The sequence below is a fragment of the Podarcis gaigeae genome (assembly GCF_964106915.1).
Source record: "Podarcis gaigeae genome assembly, chromosome: 7".
In the NCBI taxonomy this organism is placed as follows: domain Eukaryota; kingdom Metazoa; phylum Chordata; class Lepidosauria; order Squamata; family Lacertidae; genus Podarcis; species Podarcis gaigeae.
This window is the reverse complement of record NC_139683.1, coordinates 167,039-192,085: the sequence shown is the minus strand read 5'-3', so window position 1 is coordinate 192,085 and position 25,047 is coordinate 167,039. Positions and strand designations below refer to the sequence as shown.

At 55.4% G+C, this 25,047-nt stretch overlaps 2 protein-coding genes across 34 annotated transcripts in view; both read left to right on the top strand.

Annotated features, from left to right (window-relative positions):
* Positions 1 to 128: 128 nt before the first annotated feature.
* PUF60 (poly(U) binding splicing factor 60) lies at positions 129 to 12,564 on the top strand. Of its 4 annotated transcripts, none has more exons than XM_083749628.1 (11): positions 129 to 475; positions 3,061 to 3,156; positions 3,576 to 3,665; positions 4,388 to 4,438; positions 6,593 to 6,754; positions 6,864 to 6,956; positions 7,461 to 7,674; positions 7,758 to 7,948; positions 8,252 to 8,396; positions 11,673 to 11,908; positions 12,138 to 12,564. In XM_083749628.1, the coding sequence occupies exons 1-11, from the start codon at positions 191 to 193 to the stop codon at positions 12,435 to 12,437; spliced, it is 1,863 nt and encodes a 620-aa protein (XP_083605754.1). In that variant the 5' UTR covers positions 129 to 190; the 3' UTR covers positions 12,438 to 12,564. The 4 variants fall into 4 exon arrangements, with proteins under 4 accessions (XP_083605754.1, XP_083605756.1, XP_083605753.1 ...); XM_083749627.1 differs by having other exon boundaries at positions 176 to 502; XM_083749630.1 differs by lacking the exon at positions 4,388 to 4,438.
* Positions 12,565 to 13,985: 1,421 nt separating this feature from the next.
* The window catches only part of SCRIB (scribble planar cell polarity protein), a gene marked incomplete at its 3' end in the record, with an annotated part of 48,683 nt that continues 37,621 nt past the window's right edge, over positions 13,986 to 25,047 (top strand). For all 30 annotated transcript variants that reach the window (XM_083749577.1, XM_083749600.1, XM_083749603.1 and 27 more), the window contains exons 1-3: positions 13,986 to 14,388; positions 23,773 to 23,890; positions 24,544 to 24,622. In XM_083749577.1, coding sequence (XP_083605703.1) covers positions 14,227 to 14,388; positions 23,773 to 23,890; positions 24,544 to 24,622 — 359 coding nt within the window. In that variant the 5' untranslated portion in view covers positions 13,986 to 14,226. The remainder of the gene's footprint in view (positions 14,389 to 23,772; positions 23,891 to 24,543; positions 24,623 to 25,047) is intronic.

Below are 25,047 nucleotides of genomic sequence, written 5' to 3'. Positions count from 1 at the left end.
GGAGTTCCGCAGGGGAACAGCCAGGCGGCGCAGCAGCAGCAGCCTTCCAGCTGTCGCGAGAGCCCACGAGGCCCGAAGTCTGCCGCCGTCTGTCAAACGCATCACTCGGAGGCGGGACTTCCTGGTTTCCCGTCCTATCGGAGACCGAAGGCTCTGACTGGGCCGCAGCCGCCTGTCTTTGGGCGGGAAAATGCGAAACGGTGCCGCTGAGGCAAATCTCGAACGCGGTGTCGAGTCTCGGAGCGGGAGCCTGGCCACCCGGCGGAGCGGAGCGCCGCTCTCCCCGTCTGCCGTCGCGCTCTCTGACGGTCGGTCTCCCCCCCTGTGTCGTCACCGCCCCCGCCCCGCCCGCGAGAGACCCCCAAGGAACCGGAAGTCGGTCGGGCCGTTCTCTCGCGCGCAGTTTAGTTCTCGCGAGAGCCTCTCGGGGAAGGAGGAGTCGGGGAAGATGGCGGCGACGACCGCGATCTCTCTGGTGAGCGAGTCGCTCCTCAGCCGGCGGGTGAGGGCTAGGCGGGCGGGCAGGAGGGCGGGCGGCGCGGAGAAGACCTCGTCGTCGTGCTCGGGGCGCGGGGGCGCCGCCGCCGAAGTGCCCCCGCCTGAGCCTCAGAGCTATCCCGGCGCGGGCAGCGGGCGCGGGGGGGGGGAGATGGCGGGACTACATCCCCCAGCATGCCCCGCGCCGCTCTCCCGCCCGGCTCACGGGGCCACAGTTGCCGCGGCCGATGGGGCGCGTAGTTCTTGGCCTCCCAGCCGCTGAGGAGAGGCTAGCGCTCCGGGGTATTCGAGGGAGGGAGGAGAAGGAAACCTCTTGGCGCATGCGCATCTGGAGGGCGCTCGCCGCCTGGCGCTGACTGCCGCAGCGAAGGGATCCCGCCCCCCCCCCCCGGGAGGAGCGGCCCTTTCCGTGGCCTCTCCTGGAGGGGGGAGGGAAGGCACGCTTCTCACTCCCCCCCCCCCAATTAGCGGCGGAGGAAATGCTTCCTCCCCGGGGCATGGCGGGACTGGTCTCTTGCCCCCCCCAGTCAGCCGCTGGCGGCATCCCCGGCTCTAGAGCGGAGCCGTTATCAGGTGTGTGTGTGGGGGGGGGGAGCCCCTCGCCATCTGCAGGAGCAGCAGCGGAAACTACGGAACTCAGTCCCGCAGCAGGCGAGGCTGGACACCTGCGTGGCTCTAAAAGAGGATTGGGCGAATTCATGGAGGAGGAGGAGGAGGAGGGGTCTATCGATGGCTACAAGCCAGGATGCTTTTGCTGTGTCCTGGAGGCAGCAGTGCTTCTGAATGCCAGCTGCTGGAAACCACATAAGGGGGCAGTGGCCTGCTTGCGTGTTTCTCATTGGGGGAAGCTGGTTGGCCACTGTGAGGAGAGGATGCTGTGCTGATCCAGGGTCCTATGTTTTTAAGCTGTTGCCTTCCAGGCCCCCCTTTATTTGCTGTGCTGACCCCCCCCCCCCAGCACTGTTTGCACCTGCAAGAGTTCTGGAGCAAACTGTCATGGCAGGTCCTATCCCTTTCTGTTACCACACATGTTGTAGGTTGCTGTTTTTTTCCCTCCTTTTGTGGTGCTATAACACAGGCATGTCACTTCCCAAGCAGCAATAACGTGGTAACAGTGGAAAAGTTTCACAGAACAGCTGATGGAGTGAAATGATGTTTGGACCGGTTTGGCTTTAAGAGAGTCACAAGCAGAGGCAGCAGTGCTTCTGAATACCAGTTGCTCAAAACCACAGGAGGGGAGAAAGCTCTTGTGCTCAAATCCTGCTTGCAGACTTCCCAGAAGAGGCATCTGGTTGGCCTCTGTAGGGCCAGGATGGGCCTCATAGACTAATCCTGCAGGAGCATTCTTATGACAGTCTGGTATAAATGTACCTCCAACTTGATAGGTTGCACCTATGTTACTAAGTCATTGCCACAAGATGCGCTTGTGCCTGCCTCAGGTGCTTGTAAAAGGGGAGTAGATAGGTAGGTGAGAGTGGAACACTGGATTACATGGAACCACTTGCTCTAATCCTGTAGTCGCCATCAGTTCACTTGTTAGTCCTTGTATTACTGCTCCCTCCCAAGGCTGCCTCTTGTTCCTTTGTTAAGAGGAAAGTCTACCTACCATCCTCTTGTTTTTGTCCTCAATCTCTTTCAGTTTATCTGGAATCTCTTTTAAGGAAATCCTCCTGGACTGCTTTCCTCACACCTTTTCAAGCTCCCAGTCAAGTCATACATTTGCCCAACCTTTTCCCTCCTGTGAGGGTAGACCATACTGAGTTAGGTGGATCAGTTGTCTCCCTTGGTCTGAAGCTGCTTCTGGTGTTCTGCAAGGTAGCTTCTGTCCTGTCTCTCCCAAAACACTTTGCGTGCCTCCATCTCACCTTCTGGGCCACCATGCCAGCCACCTTCTCTGCATGCTACTTTGCTCCATATGGATCCTGTGAACATCTTGAAAACAAGGCAACTCAGTTCCTTGCCTCCTGGATCTGGTTACATGTTCAGGGTTGCCACATGTGCTGAACAATTTGGGTGAGGGCCCCACAGTGTGTAAAGCAGCCACATCTCTCTCTGTCTTGTGTGGTTTGGAAACTTCCACAGGATATGTGCAGCTCTTATACGAAAGTGAAATGTTTTTGCTCTGTGCTGCTGCACTGCAGCCTCCTTTGCTGTTCCAACAAGTATTTGCCTGATGAGGCCTCTGGGTGTTGCAGTTGCTGCATTACCACATATGGAGAGAGGCATGTGTGGCTAAGCAGTGGGGGTCCTTTCTGAGTGCTGGTGCTGGGCTATGGGGCCATGTGTGCATCCTTGAACTAGAGCTTGTTCTTCAGAGGCCCTCTGGAAAGTTGGAGGGTGGCAGCAGTGGTGAGGAAACAATGGCAACACATCGGGATCACACGGCAGCTTTTTGGGATGGGGTGGGCAATCACTCCTAGAAGAAGAAAGCTGAGTTCTCTGAGGGAGGCTCAGAGACCTTCCCTCTGTCTTCTCATTGCTCTCCCTTCTGAAGCAGCACAGACTTTCCCTGCAGCACTGCTCAGGCCTGGCCACCTTTTATGAGTGTCTCTTTCATTGCAGGGCACAGAGACCGTCAAGGTAGAAAATGGACAAAGCACAGCAGCCAAGTTGGGACTCCCTCCTCTCACCCCAGAGCAGCAGGAGGCTCTTCAGAAGGTGAGTGGACTAGCAGGGGCCTTCCGGCTTGCATGCTTCTCCCTTTCAAGGCTAGCCGTAATGAGGCTAGAAAGCATCACAGCTCATTGGGAGCAGAAGGCCAGGGGCTAATCTGCTCCTCCATCCCTAGATGTCCACTTTGTGCGTCTAGGCCCCCTTGGCAAACAACTCCAATAGCTTTGAAGGTGATGGGGGGGCAGGTCTTGAGCTTCTCGGTCAGCATTGGGCAACAGCCACTGACTACCAACCTGTCGATGGAGGGGAACTGGTCTCAGGCAGGTGGGCTCTGGAGGAGGTAGTCCTCTGTGCTTGCAGTGCTGGGAAATGCCTCATGGTTTGAGGATGCTGGTGTGGCACACCCCAGTTTGTTGTCCCTGCGGATGTCTGTTCTGTGACTCTGGGCTTTCTGTCCCCTTCAGGCCAAGAAGTATGCAATGGAGCAGAGCATCAAGAGTGTCTTGGTGAAGCAGACTATTGCCCACCAACAGCAGCAGCTCACCAACCTTCAGGTGAGGCACCACCCAGGGAAGCCCTGCCTTTGCCTCTCCCTCCTCCCCCCTCCCCCAAGGTGGATCCCTTTATGCACTTAGAGCCACTGCACAGCCCTGAGATGTGACTGGAGCCAGGTACTTTAGCTTCCGTTTCCGCTGCGAAATTGGAGTGTGTTGTATTCCCTCCCCCCCCCCCCTCTGCTAGCTCCCAGGCCCACACACTTGCTTGCATTCATTGCCTGGGTAGGGGAAGCTTAGCTGCTGAAGGAGGAGAGCTGGGCTCCCAGCCGGGCGTCCTGCTGTTGGCCTGCCTAGAAGAGGGTGCCTGGGGTTGCTGGGTACATCGTCCTCACACTGACAGGGGTAGGGAGTGGCAGTCGCCTTACAGTGCAAGAGGGGTCTGTAGCTGCTGGTGAAGCCCTCTTGCTCAAGAGCCACAGATTGGGGGTAGGGGTGGGGGCACTGGGGCCAGGCCCTTTGGGCAGCTCTGGGTTACTGGGTGGGGGCACCTCCCTGTAATTAGGCAGCTGTTGAGGGTCAAAGAGGAGCCCCGCCTGTCCTGAAACACCCCCCTTGCTCCCTGGGGCTGGCAGGGGCTGTGCAGCGAGGAGGTGGAGGCGGCAGTGGCAGGCAAGCAAGGAGGAAAGAAGGAAGGAGAGGCCTCTTCCACTTGAGTTTTGACGAAAAGCCGTCGTATGCTCAGCTCCCACAGACTGAACTCTGTCTTTACTGTCTTTCAGATGGCAGCAGTGACAATGGGCTTTGGAGATCCTCTCTCACCTTTACAATCGGTCAATAGACACATTCACTTCTTCTGGGGCACTTGGTCTTAGTCAGGGCCTAGCACAGGGGAGGACGTAGCTGTGGCCTCCCCCTCCCTCCCTCCCTCCCTCCCTCTCCCTCCACATACCCGCCTGCTTTGGACATGCCCCACCAACCCAGGCCAAGTGTTAGCTCCCCAGAGGAAGGAAGACCGTGGGCTGGGGGCAGCCGGGGCCGTTGGAGGCATTGGGCAGAGAGAGAAAGAGCGAGAGAGCTTTAGAGCCAAGCAGCTGGGAGAGCCACCTCTCTAGGGATGCTGAGGTCCTGACCTAAAAGTAACTGCCAAGGTAACTCACCAGTGGGCCAGCACGGGATGCGAGAGGCCTGGCTGCTGGGTGTTGGGGCAGTGAAGGCCCCTCTGGGCAAGTTGGACTGCTCTCCCGGGAGAACACTGCTAGGACAGTGTTTACGGGGTGGGAGAGAGAGAGGTGGCAGTTGCCAGTCCTCCCTCTGCCTCGCCATGCGCAGGGCTTGGGCTGGTAGGACACCCGACCCTGCTCCTGTAGCTGGAGCCTAAGCACTGCACAGAGACCTCACAGAGCCTCCTCCAGCTGTACTGAGGCACGGCAGGGTTAGCCTGAGCGCTTGGCAGGGCCTGGACTCCTGCCAGGCCCTTGTGCCGCGCTGGGCCTGGGGTGGGGGTGGAGCTTGCTGAGGCATCCCGGTTACTGCTGCGTGGTGGACAGGGAGGCAGAAGACAGACTGAGCCCTCCAGTAGCCGTTGAAGAGTCCGGCCTTTGAGCACAGAAGGGCAGAAATGCCTTTGAGGGCTGGCCTCTGGACTTGACGGAGGGTACCGGCTGCTCTTCTGGGGCTGGGAGCCTGGGTTTAGCTTAGCATTGGTGGGGCAAGGTCTCCACGGGAGCGAGTAACTGGCTGGCGGCCTTGCAGTGCACCTGGCCACCCACCCGTGGCACCTCATAGGAGCTGCCCGTCGCTTCCCTGCTTACGTTGGGAGGGGAGCAGGCAGCCCAGGTGGCAGGTCCTGGGGCGGGCTGGGGATGGTTGTCCTCGACCCCACGTGCTTCCCTTGCGAGTGCATGCAGCATCTCTCCCTAACTCTTTGCTCTGCTGGCTCCTGAATGCTGGGAGGTGTGATGAGGTCCTCGAGGTTGCCCTGTGGCTCTAGTTTCCTTAGTCTGCAGCTGGGAGCCCCATGCCAGAGAGGGGGCCCTTTGCTGGCCCCACAGGCCCCAGACCAGTTCACTTCGCATAGGGAGGGCAGGCTTGGCTTGCAGCTGTCCACTGCCTCACCCATGCAGTTCTCTCCTAGCATGGTCTTCAGCCTCTGTCCCAAAGAGAGGGAGGGAGGGAGCATTGAAGGAAGGAGTGATCAGTGCAGGCCTTATTTGCCTCCTTTTGGTCTCTTGGACCATGCAGGCTCCTTCCTGCCAGAGAAGCATTGATGGGCCCCTTGGGGGCCCCAGGGGAGCCCTGACCGTTGCACAAAGTCCACGTGGCTCTGGGCAGCCAGTGCGTGTCCCTGGCCATTGGACTCTCCTCTCCCCACCTGATCCCAGAGAGCAGTTCCTTCTGCTGGCCCCATGCGCAGGTGCAGGAGTGCAACTGCTTCAGGGTCCAGCTGGGTTTCCACAGTAGCCTTGTGTGCCACTGCAGGCCAGCAGCTGGGTGGTGGCAAACCTGGGATTGGACACCAGCTGAGAGTGTCTGGCTCAGGGCTCCAGCCAAGACAGTATGTGGAGGGGAGGGGCAGGGAGACGCATGACTACGGCCCGTGCTTGGGACAGCAGCCCGTTCTTTGGAGCGCAGGCAGCGGAAATGACCTCTTCACATGGACTGTTGGTTGTTTCTGATGGGGCCTGTCTTGGGGGATGAGGGTTTTGTCAGGTGAAGACTGAAGCTGGATCTCTTGCTGCCCCATGGGAGGTGGTTGACCCCTTTCTGTCTGTATTAGGATGTGGCAGGTTCCTCTTGCAGGAGTGAGATGAGATGGCTTGGGTGGGCCAGGCTGGGCTGGGGCTGCTGAGACTCGGAGCTTCCCTTCGCTGCTGGGGGTGGTGGTGTTGGGGGCGGGAAAGGAAAGCGGGGTTGTTGGGGAAGAGCTGTCCTTGCCCCTCCAGCTACCCCCCAAGCTGACCAGCCAGACCTTCTTTCTGATACAGATGGCAGCCCAGAGGCAGCGGGCTCTGGCCATCATGTGCCGGGTCTACGTGGGCTCTATTTACTATGAGCTTGGAGAGGACACGATCCGTCAGGCCTTTGCCCCCTTCGGCCCCATCAAGAGCATCGACATGTCCTGGGACTCTGTGACCATGAAGCACAAGGTTGGTGCTGCTGTGTTGCAGCCAGTTGGGTGAGCTCCTTCAGGAGGGGCACAGCGCGAGGACCCTGGCATGGGTTGTGAACAACACTCTCTCCCCTTATTCCTTGCAGGGCTTCGCTTTTGTGGAATATGAGGTGCCTGAAGCTGCTCAGCTGGCCCTGGAGCAGATGAACTCCGTCATGCTGGGGGGACGGAACATCAAGGTACATCACACAAGCGCCGGCAGGTAGCTCTCCCTGGCCCTGACAGGGTGGTGCTGCTGCCCATTTGACTGCCTCTCGGTTCACTTGTTTTGGTTGTTTTCTCCCTGCCAGGACAGGACAGGATTCTGCAGGCATGGAAGCCCCATGCTGACTCCCTCCCCCTATTGGAAATCTGCTTTGGTGCCCGCCCCTTGCTCACCTGGATTTTCAGCAGGGGCTGGACTCCCTCACCTCCAAGCACACCTCCCCTCTCCTCCCCTCTGTCCCGTTAGTTGCCTGCTTATTGTCCAGAGGGAAGCAGACACTTGTACCCAGCACTGTTTTCTGGGGGGGCTCCCTGCAGAACCGTGTGTGCGGCACTGTCAGGAGAGTGTTGGGTGGGTGGCATGCATGTCTGTCCTCCTCAAGGCAAGGTGCGTCTGTTGGGCAAGCCAGGCCAGTGGTCCCTGAGAGGCTGCCCTCCAGGCCTCGCCTGCGCCTCTGACAAAAGCCCTTTGCTTGCAGGTGGGGAGGCCCAGCAACATTGGCCAGGCCCAGCCCATCATTGACCAGTTGGCGGAGGAGGCACGAGCCTTCAACCGCATCTACGTGGCCTCAGTTCACCAGGACCTTTCGGATGATGACATCAAGAGTGTTTTTGAGGCCTTTGGGAAGATCAAGTCCTGCACGTTGGCCCGGGACCCCACGACAGGGAAGCACAAAGGCTACGGATTCATTGGTAAGTGGGCTGCCAGCGGAGAGGGCAAAATCCACTCTGGTATGGGGCAGCTGCCCTCCAATCGCCATCTTCTCTTCTTGCAGAATATGAGAAGGCACAGTCTTCGCAAGATGCTGTCTCGTCCATGAACCTCTTTGACTTGGGGGGCCAGTACCTCCGAGTGGGCAAAGCTGTCACACCCCCTATGCCGCTCCTGACTCCTGCCACTCCAGGAGGCCTGCCCCCAGCAGCGGCAGTCGCAGCCGCTGCTGCCACAGCAAAGATCACAGCTCAGGTAAGAAGCGGAGTTGAGCATTAGCCTTGAGCTGTGTGTGCTGCTGCGTGGTCTGGGTTTTGCAGGCACAGGTTGCACACGTGTGCACACATCTCTCCCATCACATTCTTGCACCTGCCTAGAGCATCTCTAGGGGCTAGAGCTACCTGCTTGGACTCTCTTGTTTCGGCCTGCCATGAGTGCTGGTGGGTGTAGCGCTGAAGACAGTTTGTGGGCCCCTCAAGCCTCTTTGGGTGCTTGGAAAAGGAGGGCCAGGGCTCCTTGGGCAGGTCTGATGTGGTGCTGTTGCCTTTCCTTCTGCAGGAAGCTGTGGCAGGTGTGACAGGAGCTGCCGTCCTCAGCACGTTAACAACTCCAGGGCTGGTGACGCCGGCACTGACCTTAGCACAGCCCCTGGGCGCTTTGCCGCAGGCTGTGATGGCTGCCCAAGCACCAGGTGTAATCACAGGTGAGTCTGGAGACAGGGCGCTGAAAGTCTCACATGCTGGGTGTGGAGGTGAGGGTGGCCCTGGTGTTTGGCAGCTGGAGGTCTCCTTCCTGAATTTGTTGAATCTTCTTTTTAAAGCCCTCAGTGTGTTGTGTGGAGAAGTCATTCCTTTTGTGTCCTGAACCTGCTGCCAGTCTAATTTCATTAGACAGCCTTAAATTCACAAGAGAACAAAAATAAGTTTTTTTGCTCTCTCTTCTCCACACCAACATTCTTTTCTGTGTTTTCCCATCATGTATCTACATTAAAGTGAGCCAAGAACCTTCTAAGCAAGATGCTCCAGCCTCTTCATCATCTTGCTTGTCTTTTTCTCCACCTGCTTCAGTTCCATGACATTCTTTTCAAGATGAGGCATCCACAGCATCTCTGTATGATGGCTGTTCTGGTTTTGATTTCCTTAAATGGCCCTTTTCTCTGCTGCTCACATCGCTCATGAAACCCGGTGTGTTTATTGTGACTCAAGCAGGACATGTAAAGTTTCACTAACCTTTTAGAGTTCTTTGAAAGTGTAAGCAAGCCTATAGATAGAGGTGTTCCAGTCAGCATTGTGCATTGAACCTTTGGAAAAGCTGCTGGTAAAGTCTCTCATTAAATACTCCAGAATAAGTTTAGCGGTCATGGGGTCAGAGGGCAGGTTTGTAGCTTATTAAGGGAGAGGAAGCAGAGAGTAGAACCAATGTAGGAGGTGGATTCCCCCGAGGATTAGTATTGGGATGGGTGCATTTTAATTTACTCATTAGTTAGGTGCAAGGAGTGAGGTGGCTGTTTGCTGGTGATGCCAAATGTTCCAAGTTGATTAAAATGAAAAGGGATTGTGAGGAGCTCCAAAATGATCTCTCCAAACTGTTAAATGGGTTTTAACATGGCAAATGCAATTCTGTTCAGTCAAAGGGAAAGTTAAGTACATTGGAGCAAAAAAATCTTAAATTCATACATAGGCTAATGGGGTCTGAACTGCCAGTCACTGACCAGGACCAAGACCTTAGGGCTGCAGTGGACAGCTCAGTGAAGAGCTTGACCCAGTGTGTGGCAGCTGTAAAAAGGCAAATTCCATGCTAGGGATCATTAGGAAAGGAACTGAAAGTAAAACAGCTGATCTCATAATGTTGTTACAAAAATCTATGGTGTGGCCACATTTGGAATACTGTGTCCAGTTCTGGTGGCTTCACCTCAAAAGGATATTATAGAGATTTCAAAGGTTTGTTGGCTTATAAAAGTACTTTTTACCACTATATCATAAACAACCGGGGCGGTGTATAAAGTTCAGAAAAGGGCGAACAACATGACGAAGAGGCTGGACCAGCAGCAGCATTTGGGGCCTTCCAATATAGTAGGGGAAAGAGAAGTCTGGGAAACATCATAGAAGTGTATAAGGCATGCATTAATTGGAGGAAGTGGGAAGGATAAGGTTTTCTTCTGGCCACATAATGCCAGAACCCAGTGAGGCCTTCCAAAGAAGTTGCACGTTTAGGATAGATTCAGGTACTTTTTCATACTGTGAATAGTTAAACTCTGCTATTTGCTCCCACAAAATGTCGTGTTGGCCACCCAAAAGATCTAGACCAAATAATGGTGGTTAAGGCTACTAGCCATTCTAAATGCCAGCTGCTGGGAATCTCAGAGAGGGAGAGCCCTGTGGGCTTCCCCTCCAGAGGCATCTAGCTGGCCACTGAGAGCTGTGTGCTCCACGGGCCTTTCTTATTTTCCAGAAGGGCTTCTTGTATTCCTTGTGAAAACAGGTAATTCCTGCCTTTTGCTTCCTGTCTTTAAACCATTCAGTTAAATAATGCATAAGAGGATTTGACCTCTTTCTCAAGAGCCGTTGATGAGGAAGTTTGTTGAAAGCCATCTACATATTTGTTGCTATTCTCAAAGAATTCTAAAAGGTTGGTGAGACAGGACTTCTTATTGCAGAAGCCATGCTGGTTCTTCCTCAGCAAGGGTTGTTCTTCTGTACATTTGACAACTGTAGCCTTGCATATATGTTTTCTACCAGCAAAGCCTGGTTTGGGGGACAGATCATGTCAGGGGATGCATTTGCCTAACTAATTTCTTGCAGCCACCCTCTCCCCAGATGCTTGCAGCACATCAGTTTCATGCACCCCCAGAATCACTTGTTAATCTCATGGTACAACTTTGAGGTACTTTGTAGCCTTTGTACTTCTGGGGAGAGTCTCAAAACAACCTCAGTTCAAGGTGTTTTCTCCCTTTGCCCACACCTGTTGGAGATAGGGGTGAGCAATGAAGTCATGTTTGTAGATGATGGGATATTAATTCCTTTACACTGTGTACAACTCTGGTCACCTTACCACAAACAAGATACTGTAGAGCTGGAACAGAAATGTTTCGGGCTTTGTAGTATTGAAATGTGAGCAAGGAGGCATATGAGGGGTTTTTGAAATGATTTCATGGCATAGAGAAAGTGGACTGAAAGCAGTTTTTCTTCATTGCAATAATAATTTAGGTTACCTTAGCAAGAGGCATTGGTAGTAGGTTCAGCAGAGATAAGAGGGGACTTACTGGAATATGGAACTCGCTGTTAGAAGGCATCCAATTACCATATTTAATTTAATAGAAGATTTGGTGTAGGCCAGCTTTCTCAGTGACTATAAGCTATGATGGTCATTGAACCTTCACAAATATTGCATGTTGTGGAGTGTATGCCTGCCTTGTGATTTTTCAAAACAGCACAATTTCTTTGAAAAACTGGTTGCTGGACTAGGTGGGCCTTTGATCTGATTGAGCAGGGCTGTATTCAAGAGAATTGGGAAGCTGCTTTGTAGCACAGCTCTATACAGAGCCCAGTATTGTCTTTTCTGACTGGCAGACAAGGACTCCCAAGATCTTGGGCAGAGAAAGAGGTAGAACAGTTAGTGGTAGAGCAACTGCTTTGCATGTAGAAGGTCCCAGGTTCAATCCCTGTCATCTCCAGTTACAACTGAAAGAGTCCCCTGCCTGAAATACTTGAAAGCTGCTGCTGCCAGCCAGTGTAGACAGTCCTGAAGTGGATGGATCCAGTGGCCTGACTTGGTATCACGGCAGCTTGCTATGTTCCTGAATCAGAGCTCCCTCCCATGATCTGTCATTACTGCATTCTCCCAGGTGTTGTTTGGCCTCCCCCTTTTTGGGTGCCCTGCTCATTGGCTAGGGGAGGGAGGGAGGGAGGGAGGGTCCTGGAGCATAGGAGTTGCCTGGCACTGCTATTGCTCATGCCCTGGTCTGTTTCTTTCCCTTCAGGCGTGACCCCGGCTCGCCCACCCATTCCCGTCACCATTCCCCAGGTGGGTGTGGTGAACCCCATCTTGGCCAGCCCCCCAGCACTCGGCCTGCTAGAAGTAAAGAAGGAGAAGGAAGAGGAGGAAGTTTTCCAGGAGTCTGAGAGGCCAGAAATGCTCAGTGAGCAGGAGCACATGAGCATCTCTGGCAGCAGCGCCCGTCACATGGTCATGCAGAAGCTGCTTCGGAAGCAGGAGGTGAGTTGGGGCCAGGGCAGTGAACTTGGCTGCCCCTGGCTTTCTGCCCTGGGACTGGGAGGAGAAGGGACAGGACAGGAAATGTGGTGGAAGGTGGTGCAGGGTGAGATTGACAACACCCTTTGGCTGGGGTGTGGGGAGCCAGGTACCAGAGGATTTCCCCACCCCAGAGTGGGTAAGGCGGGGTCTTGTGGAGCTGTGACATTTTGCTCTCCTTTTCTCCTGGCAGTCAACTGTGATGGTCTTGCGCAATATGGTGGACCCCAAAGACATTGACGATGACTTGGAAGGGGAAGTGACAGAAGAGTGTGGCAAGTTTGGGGCTGTCAACAGGGTCATCATCTACCAAGAAAAGCAGGGCGAGGAGGAGGATGCTGAAATCATTGTCAAGATCTTTGTTGAGTTCTCCATGGCCTCAGAGACGCACAAAGCCATCCAGGCGCTGAATGGCCGCTGGTTTGCTGGCCGGAAGGTGGTGGCCGAGGTGTATGATCAGGAGCGATTTGACAACAGTGACCTCTCCGCATGAACTCTGCTCCAGAGAGACTTTGTTATTGTTCTCCTCAACCCCCTTTGTGTTCAGGGATGCTTCTGGGCCAGCATCTCTTGCTCCTGTCATGTATTTGTAGTTTCGGATAAAAGTGCAAGGAGAAAAACCTTTCTACCTTTGTGCTGGAGTGGTGGTGCTGGTGGGGCATTCCCTTCCCAGTGGCAAGAGACTTTGCGCTCTCTCTCTCTTTCCCCTCCCATCCTGTCTTTCTCCCCTGTCCTTTACCACAAAGGAGTGAGTGGGCCGCTTAGTTATGGGGGTGGGAATGAAGAAAAAGGGGCCAGTTTATTCCCCCACCCCACCCCCTTTCTGGCAATTATGAGGAACCCTTGTGTCAAATGTTCTGGTCCTCTCTCCATACCCCTTGCTTGGTGATGGTGGCAGCAGTCGTGGCCAGCATCTCTCTTCCCCTAAAGAACAGGCGTGTTGCCCCTGAGCCACATAGGGCCAAAGCCACAGCACTCTGGGGAAAATGAAGATGGCAGGTGCACCATCTAGCTTTGGGCTGCAGTTCATGACCAGTGGTCAGGGATGATGTGAGCTAGGTCCAAAACCTCTGGGGAGGACACCAAGCTGGTGGAAGGCTGGCCCAGAGGATAGATTGCAAACTCATGAGGTTCTCAAGGTGGGTGTGAGAGCAGCAGAATAAAGTACCACCTAGAAAATAATGATCTGTCCCTCCAACCAGGCTTTGCTGGTAGAAAACATATATGCAAGGCTACTGTTGTCAAATGTACAGAAGGACAACCCCTGCTGAGGAAGAAGAATGGAAAGGAAGAAGGAAGTCCTCTTTTGGGGTCTGGAGACTAGGCTCCCAAGCGCCTGCTTGGCCGTAGTTGGGGGTGCCTCTTCCCCAAGTGGATGTGCCTCTTCCATGCCCGTCTTCCTCCACCAACCTGGGGAGGGTGGGTGTTTTTGTCTCCTTCCTGTTTCTTTGCTCTGAAGTGTCCCCTCCCCAACCTGAGCAGCAACAAGCTTCTTTTATTCTGTTTTTAAATTCTCATTCTGTGAGCTGCTTTGAGGCAAGAGGTAGAATGATAACAAATATTGTTTGGTAATTTAGGGACAGAGGGGCTGGGGTGGAGAGGATGACCTTAGAGATGACCCTCAGGAAATGATGGGCCGAGGGAGGTTTGGGACGGTCGCTGAACCGTCTCCCTTCCCGCTCCGTGCAGCAAAACGCCCCTCGAGCTGCAGCGAATGTCCGTTCCCTAAACTATGCCGCTCAGGCCCCCCCCCCCCCGCCGCCCTTGCACGCGGAAGCCTCTTGTGTTTGGAACGGCTCAAGAAACCACAAGCGTCGTCGTCGTCTTCTCGCCATGCCAGATAAAGCCTGAGTTCCAGAGAGGGAGCCGCGGATGCCGGCGAGCCCGAGGAGGAGGGGGCGGGGCCCTGGCCGGAAGCGGGCCCGGAAGTTGGGCCGCGCCTCGGGTCCCCGGTCGCGGGGGCTGCCGGGAGTGGTAGTCCCCCTGGGCGGAGGGCGAGGCGGGCGCCCTTTCCCAGGGTGCCTGGCGCGGGGGCGGGGCGGCGCCAGGTGCCGGCGGGGCCCGGTCAGCGTCGGGGAGGGAAGCGGGGAGGGAGGGAGGAGGGCCGCGCCGAGAGGGACCGAGCGAGCGAGCGAGCGAGCGAGAGAGAGGAAGGCCCCTCCGCCAGCGCCGCCCTTCATGGCTCCGGCGCCGCCTCGGCCCCGGGGGGCGCCCCGCCGGAGAGCAGTAGCGCGCGCGTGAGGCGAGAGGCCGAGGGCGCCGCCGCCGCCGCCGCCGCGAGGATGCTCCGCTGCATGCCGCCGCTGTGGCGCTGCAACCGGCAGGTGGAGACGCTGGACCGGCGGCACTGCTCGCTGCAGGCCGTGCCCGACGACGTCTACCGCTACAGCCGCTCCCTCGAGGAGCTCCTGCTCGACGCCAACCAGCTGCGGGAGCTGCCCAAGGTGCCGGGACGGGGCGCGGGGGGGGGGGGTTCGGGGCGCGGCGAGGCCCCGATGGAGACCCCGGCGCGGAGTCGGGGCGAGAGAGGCCAGGCGCCTCCCAGGCTAGGAGCCGGGCCTCCACTGTCGCCTCGCCCCCTGCAATGCACGAATCCTGCCTGCCCAGCGAGGGAGAGGGCGAGGGCCAAGGCCACCTGCTAGGGATGCTTTGGCTGTGACTCCTGCCTTGCAGAGGGCTGGACTGGATGACCCTTGGGGTCCCTTTCGACACATGTGGCCCGGCCAGGTCTCCTTCAGCCTGCACCCAGGATCCCCCAGAGCCGCCCTTCTCCTCTGCCTGTAGCGCAACTACCCGCCATCTATGCGAGTGCTGGACTCCTTTAGAGCCATTAAGAGGCTCTGGGTGTGCAAGGCTCAGTGTGAAATCCAATGGGAAGCCGACAGGTGAGCTGTGCTCCCCAGGTGGATGCTGCAAGGCGGATGCCACAGCCAGACAAGCCTCTGGGTGAGCCCTTGGGCAAGGCTTGCTCCCAGTCAAGGTGAGCAGGTGCTGCTGCACCATCTGAGGCCCCAGCACAGCCTCTTGCCTTGGGCAGAGCTCTGAGCTGCAGCTTCCTTGCAGCATGTGGATGCCTTCAGGTGTTTCCGCTTCTGCCGCTTGCTTTCCAGTTGGGCCAGCGGTTCTTGAGCTCCCCCTACCAGCTGTGTTGATGCACTTGGGGTTTTCTTTTTAACCCTCCTCGCCTTTAGGGCGCAGTTAAGGGTGGTAATGACATGTTAAATGTAATCAAGTGAAACTTGCAGCACTAAACACTCCCTCTGGAGCACACAGTGCTGTTGTCTGAAGCTTCCTTGTTCCCCTGACCCTGGCCTTGGTCTTCCAGCCCCTCTGGAAGGGGGATGGGCTTGACTCTGGAGCTTGTGAGGCACTGATGGCGTATCTCTAGATCAGTCCCAAAGGTGCAGGAGAGTGTAGATCCCAGGGCATTTAGTGACTCACATCACTCTGCTACAAGTCCACCTCAGGATGAGCCTACGGTTGTGGACCTTTCCTTGGTTTCCCTGAGGCCTTGTTGTGGCTGTTGCTCGCTGTGGAAGCTGCAGAGAGGGGAGTAGATTCCTTCTGTAAGTGCAAACCAAGCATGTTCTGGACTGAGAAACCTGTGAAGAGCCAATAGTAGAATTGTCAGGAACTCTGGCTGGGACGGGTTGGTGCCCTCCTCCTTTGCTTCTTCTTAGTGGTGTGGGTTGGAGAGCTGGATGTCTAGCTGAGCAAGCACCCACGATCCTTTGAGACTTGAGTGGGGTGCCATCAGTCCCCACCCCCAGCCCTGGCCAAATCCCAGGGCTTCCCTGAATTCCAAGGGAGGGAGGCAGGCAGGCAGGCAGGCAGGCAGCCACCAGTCTCTTGTGCAACTGTTCCACAGCTGCCGTGCTCCACCCCACACTGGCCAGGGTAGGGCTGGGCCCTGAGCTCTGTGTGCATGTTGTGGAATGGCAGCCAGAGTGTTTTTCCCCAGGCATTTGATATGCATTCTTTGGGGCCTGAGAATGGAGGGTTAAATAGCAGGAAATCCGGCTAGCCTGCCTTGCGGGAGGAGGAGGCAGCCAAGGAGCCAAAGGGGCTGCTGCTTGTGTGGGTTGCTGTGGCGGCAGTGGCTGTTCTGGCGGCTGCTCATTGCTTACCTGCCTGCCTGTGAGGCAGAAGGGGGTCTTTTTCTGACTAGGCTGCTGCTGCACTACTTTTACTTCCTGCTCTAGCTGTGGCCTTTACTTCTGTTCTACTGATGCTTGCCATTCAGCCAGGTGGGTGTTATGAGGATTGGCAGCTTGGCAGGTCTGCTGCCTCTGGGCTTAGCCATGATTACCCTTAGTCCCACTCTTTCCAGGCACAGGCACCTGCTTTAAGTTGTTCTTGTTGTTAACACTCTTTCTAAGCACCCCCCCCCCTTTTTAGCCCTGGAGCTTTCCCCACAAAACACAACACTTTAGCCCTCAAGTGTCCTTTGGACATTCCCATGCGTTCCTGGGAAGGGCAGAGGAAAGGTGTGTATGGATAGAAAGGGCCTGGCTGGCTTCCTCAGTCTCCTCGGCTGCTCCTTGTGTAGGATATGCTCCCCTTAGGCAGAGGGGGGGATAAGCAGGGCCCGCTGGAGGCCACCAAGGCCAGGAGAGCTTCATGTTGCCCCCCCCCATTGTTCTCAGAGCTAAGGCAGGAGGAGGCAGCAGCCCTGCTCTGCGAGAGCCATTCCCTGGGCTGGGAATGCCCCTCTCTCTGAGCTGACACTCTGATTGCAAGCCCTCTCCCCCCTGCAAGAATTGCTCTGCCCTCCCTGGTGCTGGAAGTCAGCTTGGCTCCCTCTCCTGGCACAGCCGCCCCTGCCTTGGCGGGGTGGGGGGGGTGGGAAGCTGTTTGGTCTGGGGAAGTTTTCCTTGAGCAGAGCAAGAGGGGCCTTGCTCAGGGACCTTGTCGCCCCCTGCAAGACACCTCCTGCCCCGCTTCCTCCAGGAGCTGGGTGAGGCCCTGCACAGTGCTTCCCAGGCCCCGATATGGGGCGTGGGGGAGGAGCAGGCAGTCCTGGGCGGACAGACAAAGCCACTCTTATTCTTGACCCGCGGGGGGGGGGGGCGTCTACTGCACTTGGGGACCAAGGGGCGGGGAAGACTATTGTGATGCTTGAATGCCCCCTCATCACTGAGCATAGGGGAGAGGGGCTGGCTCTCTGGGAGCTGCCATCTTGGGAAGCAGGGGGAGGGGCACAGGGTGTCCTGGGGGGGGGGGGCGTGAGGGTGGTGGTGCCTCGGGTTCTCACTGCTAATCCTGGCCAGCCATTCACAGCCACCTCCTCCTGCCGGGGGCTTTGTCTGCTGCTGCTGCTGCTGCTGCTGAGAAGCTGCCTCCTGGCTCTGATCCTTTTATCCTCCAGCCATTCTTCCTTTTCATTTCCAACCCTCTGATGATGTGGTTGAGTGGCTGCCAGGGTGGCGGCCTCAAAATTGTGTTGGGGGAGCAGGTATTGCCTGGGCCTCCCTGGCCTGGGTGATGGTGCTGCCATTCAGAGCGGAGGACCAGGGTGGGCTGGAGGTGTGAAGTGCAGGGGGGGGGGGCTTTGTTCTGCTGCAAGCCTTGGGCAGGGTGCTCCAGGCAGTGCTTGGGGCTTCTCCTGGGAAGAAGATTTTCTCCAGATTTTGCCCTAGGAAAGCCTTGGTCCATTTTCAGTCCCTCTGAGGTTTGAAGTCAAGAGGGCAGGGGACCTGGTCTCAAGCATCTGTGTTTGTGTGGGGTTCATTGAATTTGTCTCCACCCCAGAAACCAACCCATTCAGAAGACCCTTCCTGAAGCTTTCATGCTGAGCCCCCCTCCCCCCCCACGCCACCTGGCACTTTCTCCCCTGCAGCCTCATCTGCCCCTCTGCCTGATCCTCCTGCCCGTTCTCCCTTTGCTGGGTGTCTTCCCCTGGGGGTGTACTGGCTGAGTGGAGGGGCTGCTGGTCAGGGTGGAGGGAGTGGGGAGAACAGGGCCAGGTGCTGCAGGAGATGGGGGTGGGGGGAACGGTGGCACTCAGGCTCTGCTTGCCAGCTTTCCTTTGGCCCAACTGGATATGGCCTCGGCTGGAAGCAGGATGGTGCTTGGGGCAGCCTCTCCATGGAGCCCCGTTCCTTGCCCCTGAAAAGGGCCCTGCGAGTCCATGTGAGGTGCCAGGCATGGTGGGAGGTTGTGATCATGAGCATCAGAGTTGTCTTGGGAGGAGATGGGCACCTGACCCCATTCAAGGCTGCACTGGTTTGCCTTGACATCCTTTGCCGAAGGCGCCAGGGGCAGTGCTGGGGGCACTGAGCTGCCGCCTTGCCTAGAGGAGCTTATTGCCTTTTTTACTCAGAGCAGGAAGGCAGCGCTGACACACCATTCTGAGGGGAAGCCTCTGTGGGTGGCTCTCAGGTCATGGGATGTAGCTGCCCCCCATGCCATGTGCCTGTGGGCAGCAGGCAGCCCTGAAACAATGACCCTGCCTTTTACATCTTAAGGTGCTCCACAGTCTGTGCTGGGGGGGGGGGGGCAGAAGGAGGTCCATTTGCTGGTGCCTCATCCTGACCCACTTTGTCACCTCCCATCCAGTCTTGCCTTTGCAGCAGAGGGCCGTCTTGTTTCTCAACACAAACAAAGGCTGCTCATCAATGGTTCCTCTTCATCCTGGAGAAGAGTGACTAGTGGGGTGCCACAGGGTTCTGTCTTGGGCCCGGTCTTATTCAACATCTTTATCAACGACTTGGATGATGGACTCAAGGGCATCCTGATCAAATTTGCAGATGACACCAAACTGGGAGGGGTGGCTAACACCCCAGAGGACAGGATCACACTTCAAAACGACCTTGACAGATTAGAGAACTGGGCCAAAACAAACAAGATGAATTTTAACAGGGAGAAATGTAAAGTATTGCACTTGGGCAAAAAATAAATAAAAATGAGAGGCACAAATACAAGATGGGTGACACCTGGCTTGAGAGCAGTACATGTGAAAAGGATCTAGGAGTCTTGGTTGACCACAAACTTGACATGAGCCAACAGTGTGACGCGGCAGCTAAAAAAGCCAATGCAATTCTGGGCTGCATCAATAGGAGTATAGCATCTAGATCAAGGGAAGTAATAGTGCCACTGTATTCTGCTCTGGTCAGACCTCACCTGGAGTACTGTGTCCAGTTCTGGGCACCACAGTTCAAGAAGGACACTGACAAACTGGAACGTGTCCAGAGGAGGGCAACCAAAATGGTCAAAGGCCTGGAAACGATGCCTTATGAGGAACGGCTAAGGGAGCTGGGCATGTTTAGCCTGGAGAAGAGGAGGTTAAGGGGTGATATGATAGCCGTGTTCAAATATAATAAAGGATGTCACATAGAGGAGGGAGAAAGGTTGTTTTCTGCTGCTCCAGAGAAGCGGACACGGAGCAATGGTTCCAAACTACAAGAAAAAAGATTCCACCTAAACATTAGGAAGAACTTCCTGACAGTAAGAGCTGTTTGACAGTGGAATTTGCTGCCAAGGAGTGTGGTGGAGTCTCCTTCTTTGGAGGTCTTTAAGCAGAGGCTTGACAACCATATGTCAGGAGTGCTCTGATGGTGTTTCCTGCTTGGCAGGGGGTTGGACTCGATGGCCCTTGTGGTCTCTTCCAACTCTAGGATTCTATGATTCTATGAAGTTGGAGCACACGTGTTGCGCTGTTTGTATGTTGCTCTTTGAAAAAGAGAGGGGAGTTTTCCCTCTTTATTCCCACCCCTCCTTTGAAAGTGGAGCCTCCTGTTTGTGAAATGCCCTGGCCTTTGAGGGTTCAGGTCTTTTAGGGGCAGATTCTGGCTGCAGGCTGGAGCTGGTGGAGGTTCTGAAGGGGCACTGTGCCCCCTCTGGCTGCCAAGGGCTGGTCCATCTCAGCTTGGGTGGGTGAGGGCCCCCCTTTCCTTGCATTTTGCTCTGTGTTGCAGGCAGCCCATTGCCATCCTTCAGAAGCAGTTAAAAACTCAGATATATAAACTAATTGCCAAATGGCACCTTAAAGCTAGGTTGGTTGCCGCAACAAAATGTCTAGGCGTCTTTTTTTGCACTGTGCTTTATTATTACAACGGAATCTCTCCTTACTGGGGCGGGGTTTCGATTTCCGGCTGCTGCTTGTATCACTGAGAGGTTTGTGAATTTCTTCCCCCCCCCTTTCGGTGCCCAGAGCGGGGTGTGTGTCAGCAGGAGCATGTGTGCTGATTGCATGCAAGAGGGAAGATGCCTGTATTCCTTTCAGTTCTATACTGCTTTATATTCTAAGGAAAAAATCTCAAAGCAGTTTACAACACATTCAAACCACCAATAAAACAATCCTAGCTCCGAGGAACATACATTATTTCAGATCCTTCTCTAAGTGACATTTTGCTTTCCCCATGTTTCTTCATCTCCTTAATTTACAGAGTACTGTAGGAAGCCAGTGTGCTGTAGTGGTTAGGGTGTTGGGCCAGGACCTGGGAGATCAGGGTTCAAGTCCCGACCCAGTCATGAATCTCACCAGGTGACCTTGGAGTCTGTCGCAGCATCTGAACCTCCCTCCCAGGGTCATGGCAGGGATGAACTGAGGAGAGGGTGAACTATGTGCTACTTTGAGACAAAGGTGGGATATAAATGCGATAATGAAGCCCTTCTGCTTACCTGCTTAAGAAAGCTGTAGGGGCTGCCAGATGGAGATGTTGGTCACCAGCCTGGCACCCAGAGATCCCCACATGGTCGCAATTGGACACATGCCAGTTGCAAAACGTGCCTGGTGCCTGGGGAATTTCAAAAGCCAGTCTGGAGTTTGGACCTCGGGATGTTCAGGGACACCTTAATCTGGTTTAACTGGTACAAATCTTCTGGGCTGCCAATTCTCTCCTTTTAGTCCAGTCTTCTGAAGGAGCATCTCCACCCCGATTGTTCAGCCTGGACATGGAGGTCCAGCTCTGAGGGCCTTCTGGAGATTCCCTCACTGTGAGAAGTGAGGTTAGAGGGAACCAGGCGGAGGGCCTTCTCGGTAGTGGCGCCCACCCTGTGGAACACCCTCCCATCAGATGTCAATAAACAATTACCGGACATTTAGAAAACATCTGAAGGCAGTCCTGTTCAGGAAAGTTTTTAATGTGTGACATTTTGATGTATTTTTAATCTTTGTTGGAAGCCGCCCAGAGTGGCTGGAGAAACCCAGCCAGGTGGGCGGGGTATAAAAGATAAATTGTTATTATTATTAATGGGAGTCAGATGATATGCTTTTTGTTGTCTGTGGGACAGAAAACAGGTTCACTTCTCCACCTGTTGCAGAGCGCAGGCTGCCTTTTGCCTTTCTTAAGAAGGTGAAATTCTGGTTCAGTGAGGGACAGCTGGGTGGAGTCTGCCACAGGGGGCTGGCTGTAGGAGGAGGCTGCTTGCTAGAGGGAAGGAGGGCCCTGGGCTCTGGTCTGCCCCTGGGCAAGCAGGACAGGCAGAGAGGAGCTCCAAGGGGCAGAGGGGATGGTCAGGGCAGAGCAGCCCAGCTGAAGGAGGAAGGGCAGCAAGGCGGTCGCTGTTGCCTGGAGACTTCTTCTTGCGCTTGGGTTGATCTTGAAGGCGTCCTTTGCAAGTGCCAGGCAGCCGCTTGGAAGCAGCTGGGTGCATTGGGCGGGGTAACTTCAGACATGGTCACAGGGAAGGTGAGCAGCTGACTTTCCGCAGCCTGCTCAGATCTACCTGGCATGAGGCGGAATATCTGGATCCACATTAATCTGCCTTCAGGCAACTTTTTTGGTAGAAGTCACTTCCTTGCATCAGTTGCTGGTCTCTCCTTATTTGCATACTGCTTGGCTATCAATAAAGATGGACAGGGTGCGGGGGAGGGCTTGGACCTTTTGGGGATTTGTGCTATACAAAGAGCCTTTGTGGATCAGGCCGCAGGTTTTTCTCGCAGTGACCAGCCAGGTGCTTCCTTGCATGATCCCTTAGAGTTCTAGTACATGGGTAGGCAAGCTAAGGCCCGGGGGCCAGATCTGGCCCAATCGCCTTCTAAATCCGGCCCGCGGACGGTCCGATAGAATGTGTGCTTTTCTTTAAAAGGCATCTCTGGGTTATTTGTGGGACATAGGAATTTGTTCAACCCCCCCCCCCCATGTAGTCCGGCCCCCTACAAGGTCTGAGGGACAGTGGTCCAGCCCCCTGCTGAAAAATTTTGCTGACCCCTGTTCTAGTATCATGAGAGAAAGGGAGAGCCACTTTCGGCTCACTGTGCACAATTTTGTAACTGATATTCTGGCTCTTTCTGTGGCTGAGCCTGGATTTGCAGTGGTTCCACTCCTACCTGCTCGGTAGGTTCCAGAAGGTGTTTCTGGGGACAGTCACTCCACCCCAACAAGAATTGCCCCGGGATGTGCCACTCCACCCTGCTGTGTGAAGACTGGGGAGTCTGCCAGCAGTGCGGTGGGTGGGGGCCCAGAGACTGAAGCTCCTCCTGGAAAAGGCTGAGATGGGGATGCTGAGGGGACTTGTGACCCTGGAGCTCTGGCTCCCCCTGACAAGATGTATTGGCAGCTTGGATGCATACGTTTTGTCAGGCTCCACAGGCAGGGCAGAGTGCAGCAGCCTACCTGCTCTCAGTCACTGGCTGGAGGGTATGCAAGGAGCTGCTGGTCCCCGGCTCAGTCCCTGGCTGCATTTGGCCTTCCAAGGCTGTAAAGTGCCTGGATCCAGGTACTGCATAGGAGCAAACCCTGCTAGAATGTTTTTTAAAGGCTGGAGGTGACAGTTCTGAAATCTGGTGATGTACTGTACTTGGTTTGGGGTGTTATTTATTTATTTATTTATTTAAGTTACTTTTATTACGACTTTTGAATTGCCAGTTTATTTGGGAGCCAGTATGGCCAGAAGGCAGAAGGGCCGAAATGTGGCTCCTTTGCCTGCGTCAGAGAGTGTTAAACTGGGCTGGGCTGCAGGGGGCAGATGAGGCCCTGGCTTTACGGCTTCTTTGCTGCTATCCTTCCAGCTGTTCAAAATGGTCTGTTTGGGCCTTGAGCGCCTTTCTGCGCAGACGGCTTCATCCTACTATGTGATCAATCCCACCTGTGCATTAATGTGCTTCCTGGAAGCCCTGCTCTGTATCCCCCCCCCATGCCATTCCTGGGCAGAGCTGCCTCCCCCCCCGCCCCCACTGGGATTTCGGCCACAGGCGAAGGTGCTTCTAACCCATTGACCTTTGGCTGGTTTTTATTGGCAAGTGATGGCTGCAGCTGCTGCTGCCTTTGATCCTCAGATGAGTCTCGGTGTTTCCTGGCAGGTTTTTTAAAATGGTGCATCAGAATTCTTTTAGGACTAAATTGTAAAAAAGAAAAGAAAGAGGTATGCACTGTTTCTAGCTGGGGGAAAGTGAAGCGATACTCTTGGGGGGGCCTTGAAATTGTGTTTGGCAAACCCACATCATTCCCCAAGGGCTGGGCGGTTCTTTCCATCCAGTGCTGCCCAAGAGGAGTGTTTCTCCTGGGAGCTGCCTGGCTGGCATCCCTCTCATGGGAAATGATGCAGAGACCTCCTCTTCCTCAGGCTCCTCCTCCTCTTCCTCAGGCTCCTCCTCCTGCTGCCTCCTTCCCTTCCCTTCAGGTTCACCCTGAGAAGCCACTTGGCCGGCGGGGGGGGGGGGGGAGGCGGTTCTCTATTGGGCTGCTGCCATCCTTACTCCCCGTAGCCCAGGCACACCTGTGCCTTCCCCAATGTCCTGTGTCCACAACCCCAGATCTGGTCTGGAGGGAAGCTTGTCTGCCAGGCTTGCCCCAGAGGCAGGCACTGAGGTGGGCTTGCCCTTTCTGGCAGAGCGGTGGCCTCTGCACGAGTGGCTAACCTCTCTCCTTTTTCTCCCCCCGCAGCCTTTCTTCCGACTCCTGAACCTGCGCAAGCTTGGCCTGAGCGACAATGAGATTCAGCGCCTTCCCCCCGAGGTGGCCAACTTCATGCAGCTTGTGGAGCTGGACATATCCCGCAATGGTGGGTAGATGCTGGGGAGCGGGGAGGCAGACAGGCCTCTTGGGCTGGGCTGTTCCCCGCAGTGGGAGCCTGATCCTTCCCCTCCGCGAGGGGGACAGGACCCGCTTTGCCAGCAGAAGGGCCCCACGGCTGCCCTTGCTGGCAGGAGGTCTTTTGCTGGAGAGTGACATGCCCGCCAGGGAGCACCTGCAGGGGGACGGCTGCTGCTTCCTGTGTTGACAGCTGGGGGCTGAGCACAGGGCTGCAGGCCAGGCTCTGCTGCCATGACCCAGAGACAGGGCCCCAGAGGGTAGTGGTCGGGGCTCAAGCAGCAACCAGCTCAGCTGTCTGCTGTCTGTGGGTGCTTCCTTCAGCCTGGCCAGGCTCGCCTGCCGTTCCAGCAGCAGCAGTGGCTCTTGAGAAGGCCCACCTTCCCTCCTCCAAGCACCTGGAGGCAGGGAAGTGAGGCTGGCCCATCTGGATCCTCCCAGCACACTCCCTTGGAGTAACTCATTGAGCTGAGTGGGGATTTGAACCCAGGTCTTCTCAGGGAGGCTCTTCAAAGACCTGTCCCTGGGGAGGGAATGGCTTTGCTGCTCTGAATTCCTTGAGGAGCGGCACCTTTCTGGGTGAAGCCTCATTACTGTGCCCCTTCTGTGCCCGGCTTGCTGCAGACATTCCAGAAATTCCTGAAAGCATCAAATTCTGCAAATCCCTGGAGATCGCGGACTTCAGTGGAAACCCCTTGTCTAGGTATGGTGGGAGTGGGAAGGTGATGGGGGGCTCTGGTGTCCTTCCTGGTCCAAGGCTCTGTTGGTCTGGCTGGGTCTTGGGGGGATTCCGAAAGTGCTCCTTGAGGGCAGGCAGACAACTGGATCAAAAGGAGGATGCGGGGCCAGTCCTGTCTTTTGCGGAGAGGTCTTCCTGGTTCAAGAATCCTCTCCGCTGAAAGGAAAGGCGAAAGGTTGCAGCACTTGGAACTTTTGAGTTTAGCGAAAAGGCAAGTCAGAGATGACATGATAGAAGTTTATAAAATTACGCTTGGACTTCTGTAACAACAGAAGTCCCTAAAAAACAAAATAATTTAATATTCTGTGCCACCACTGTGGCTACAAAATTCACTGGTCCAAAGGTGGAGAACGAGTAGGGTACCCAGTAAGGAAGAGTGGCAGTTTAAA

What these genes read in the sequence shown, in the direction of transcription:
- PUF60 (XM_083749627.1), top strand. Translation starts at nt 191, where the DNA reads ATGCGAAACGGTGCCGCTGAGGCAAATCTCGAACGCGGTGTCGAGTCT. An exon ending in CTGTGACCATGAAGCACAAG is followed by an intron (nt 6,755 to 6,863) that starts GTTGGTGCTGCT and finishes TATTCCTTGCAG; the next exon opens with GGCTTCGCTTTTGTGGAATA. An exon ending in AGCTGCTTCGGAAGCAGGAG is followed by an intron (nt 11,909 to 12,137) that starts GTGAGTTGGGGC and finishes TTCTCCTGGCAG; the next exon opens with TCAACTGTGATGGTCTTGCG.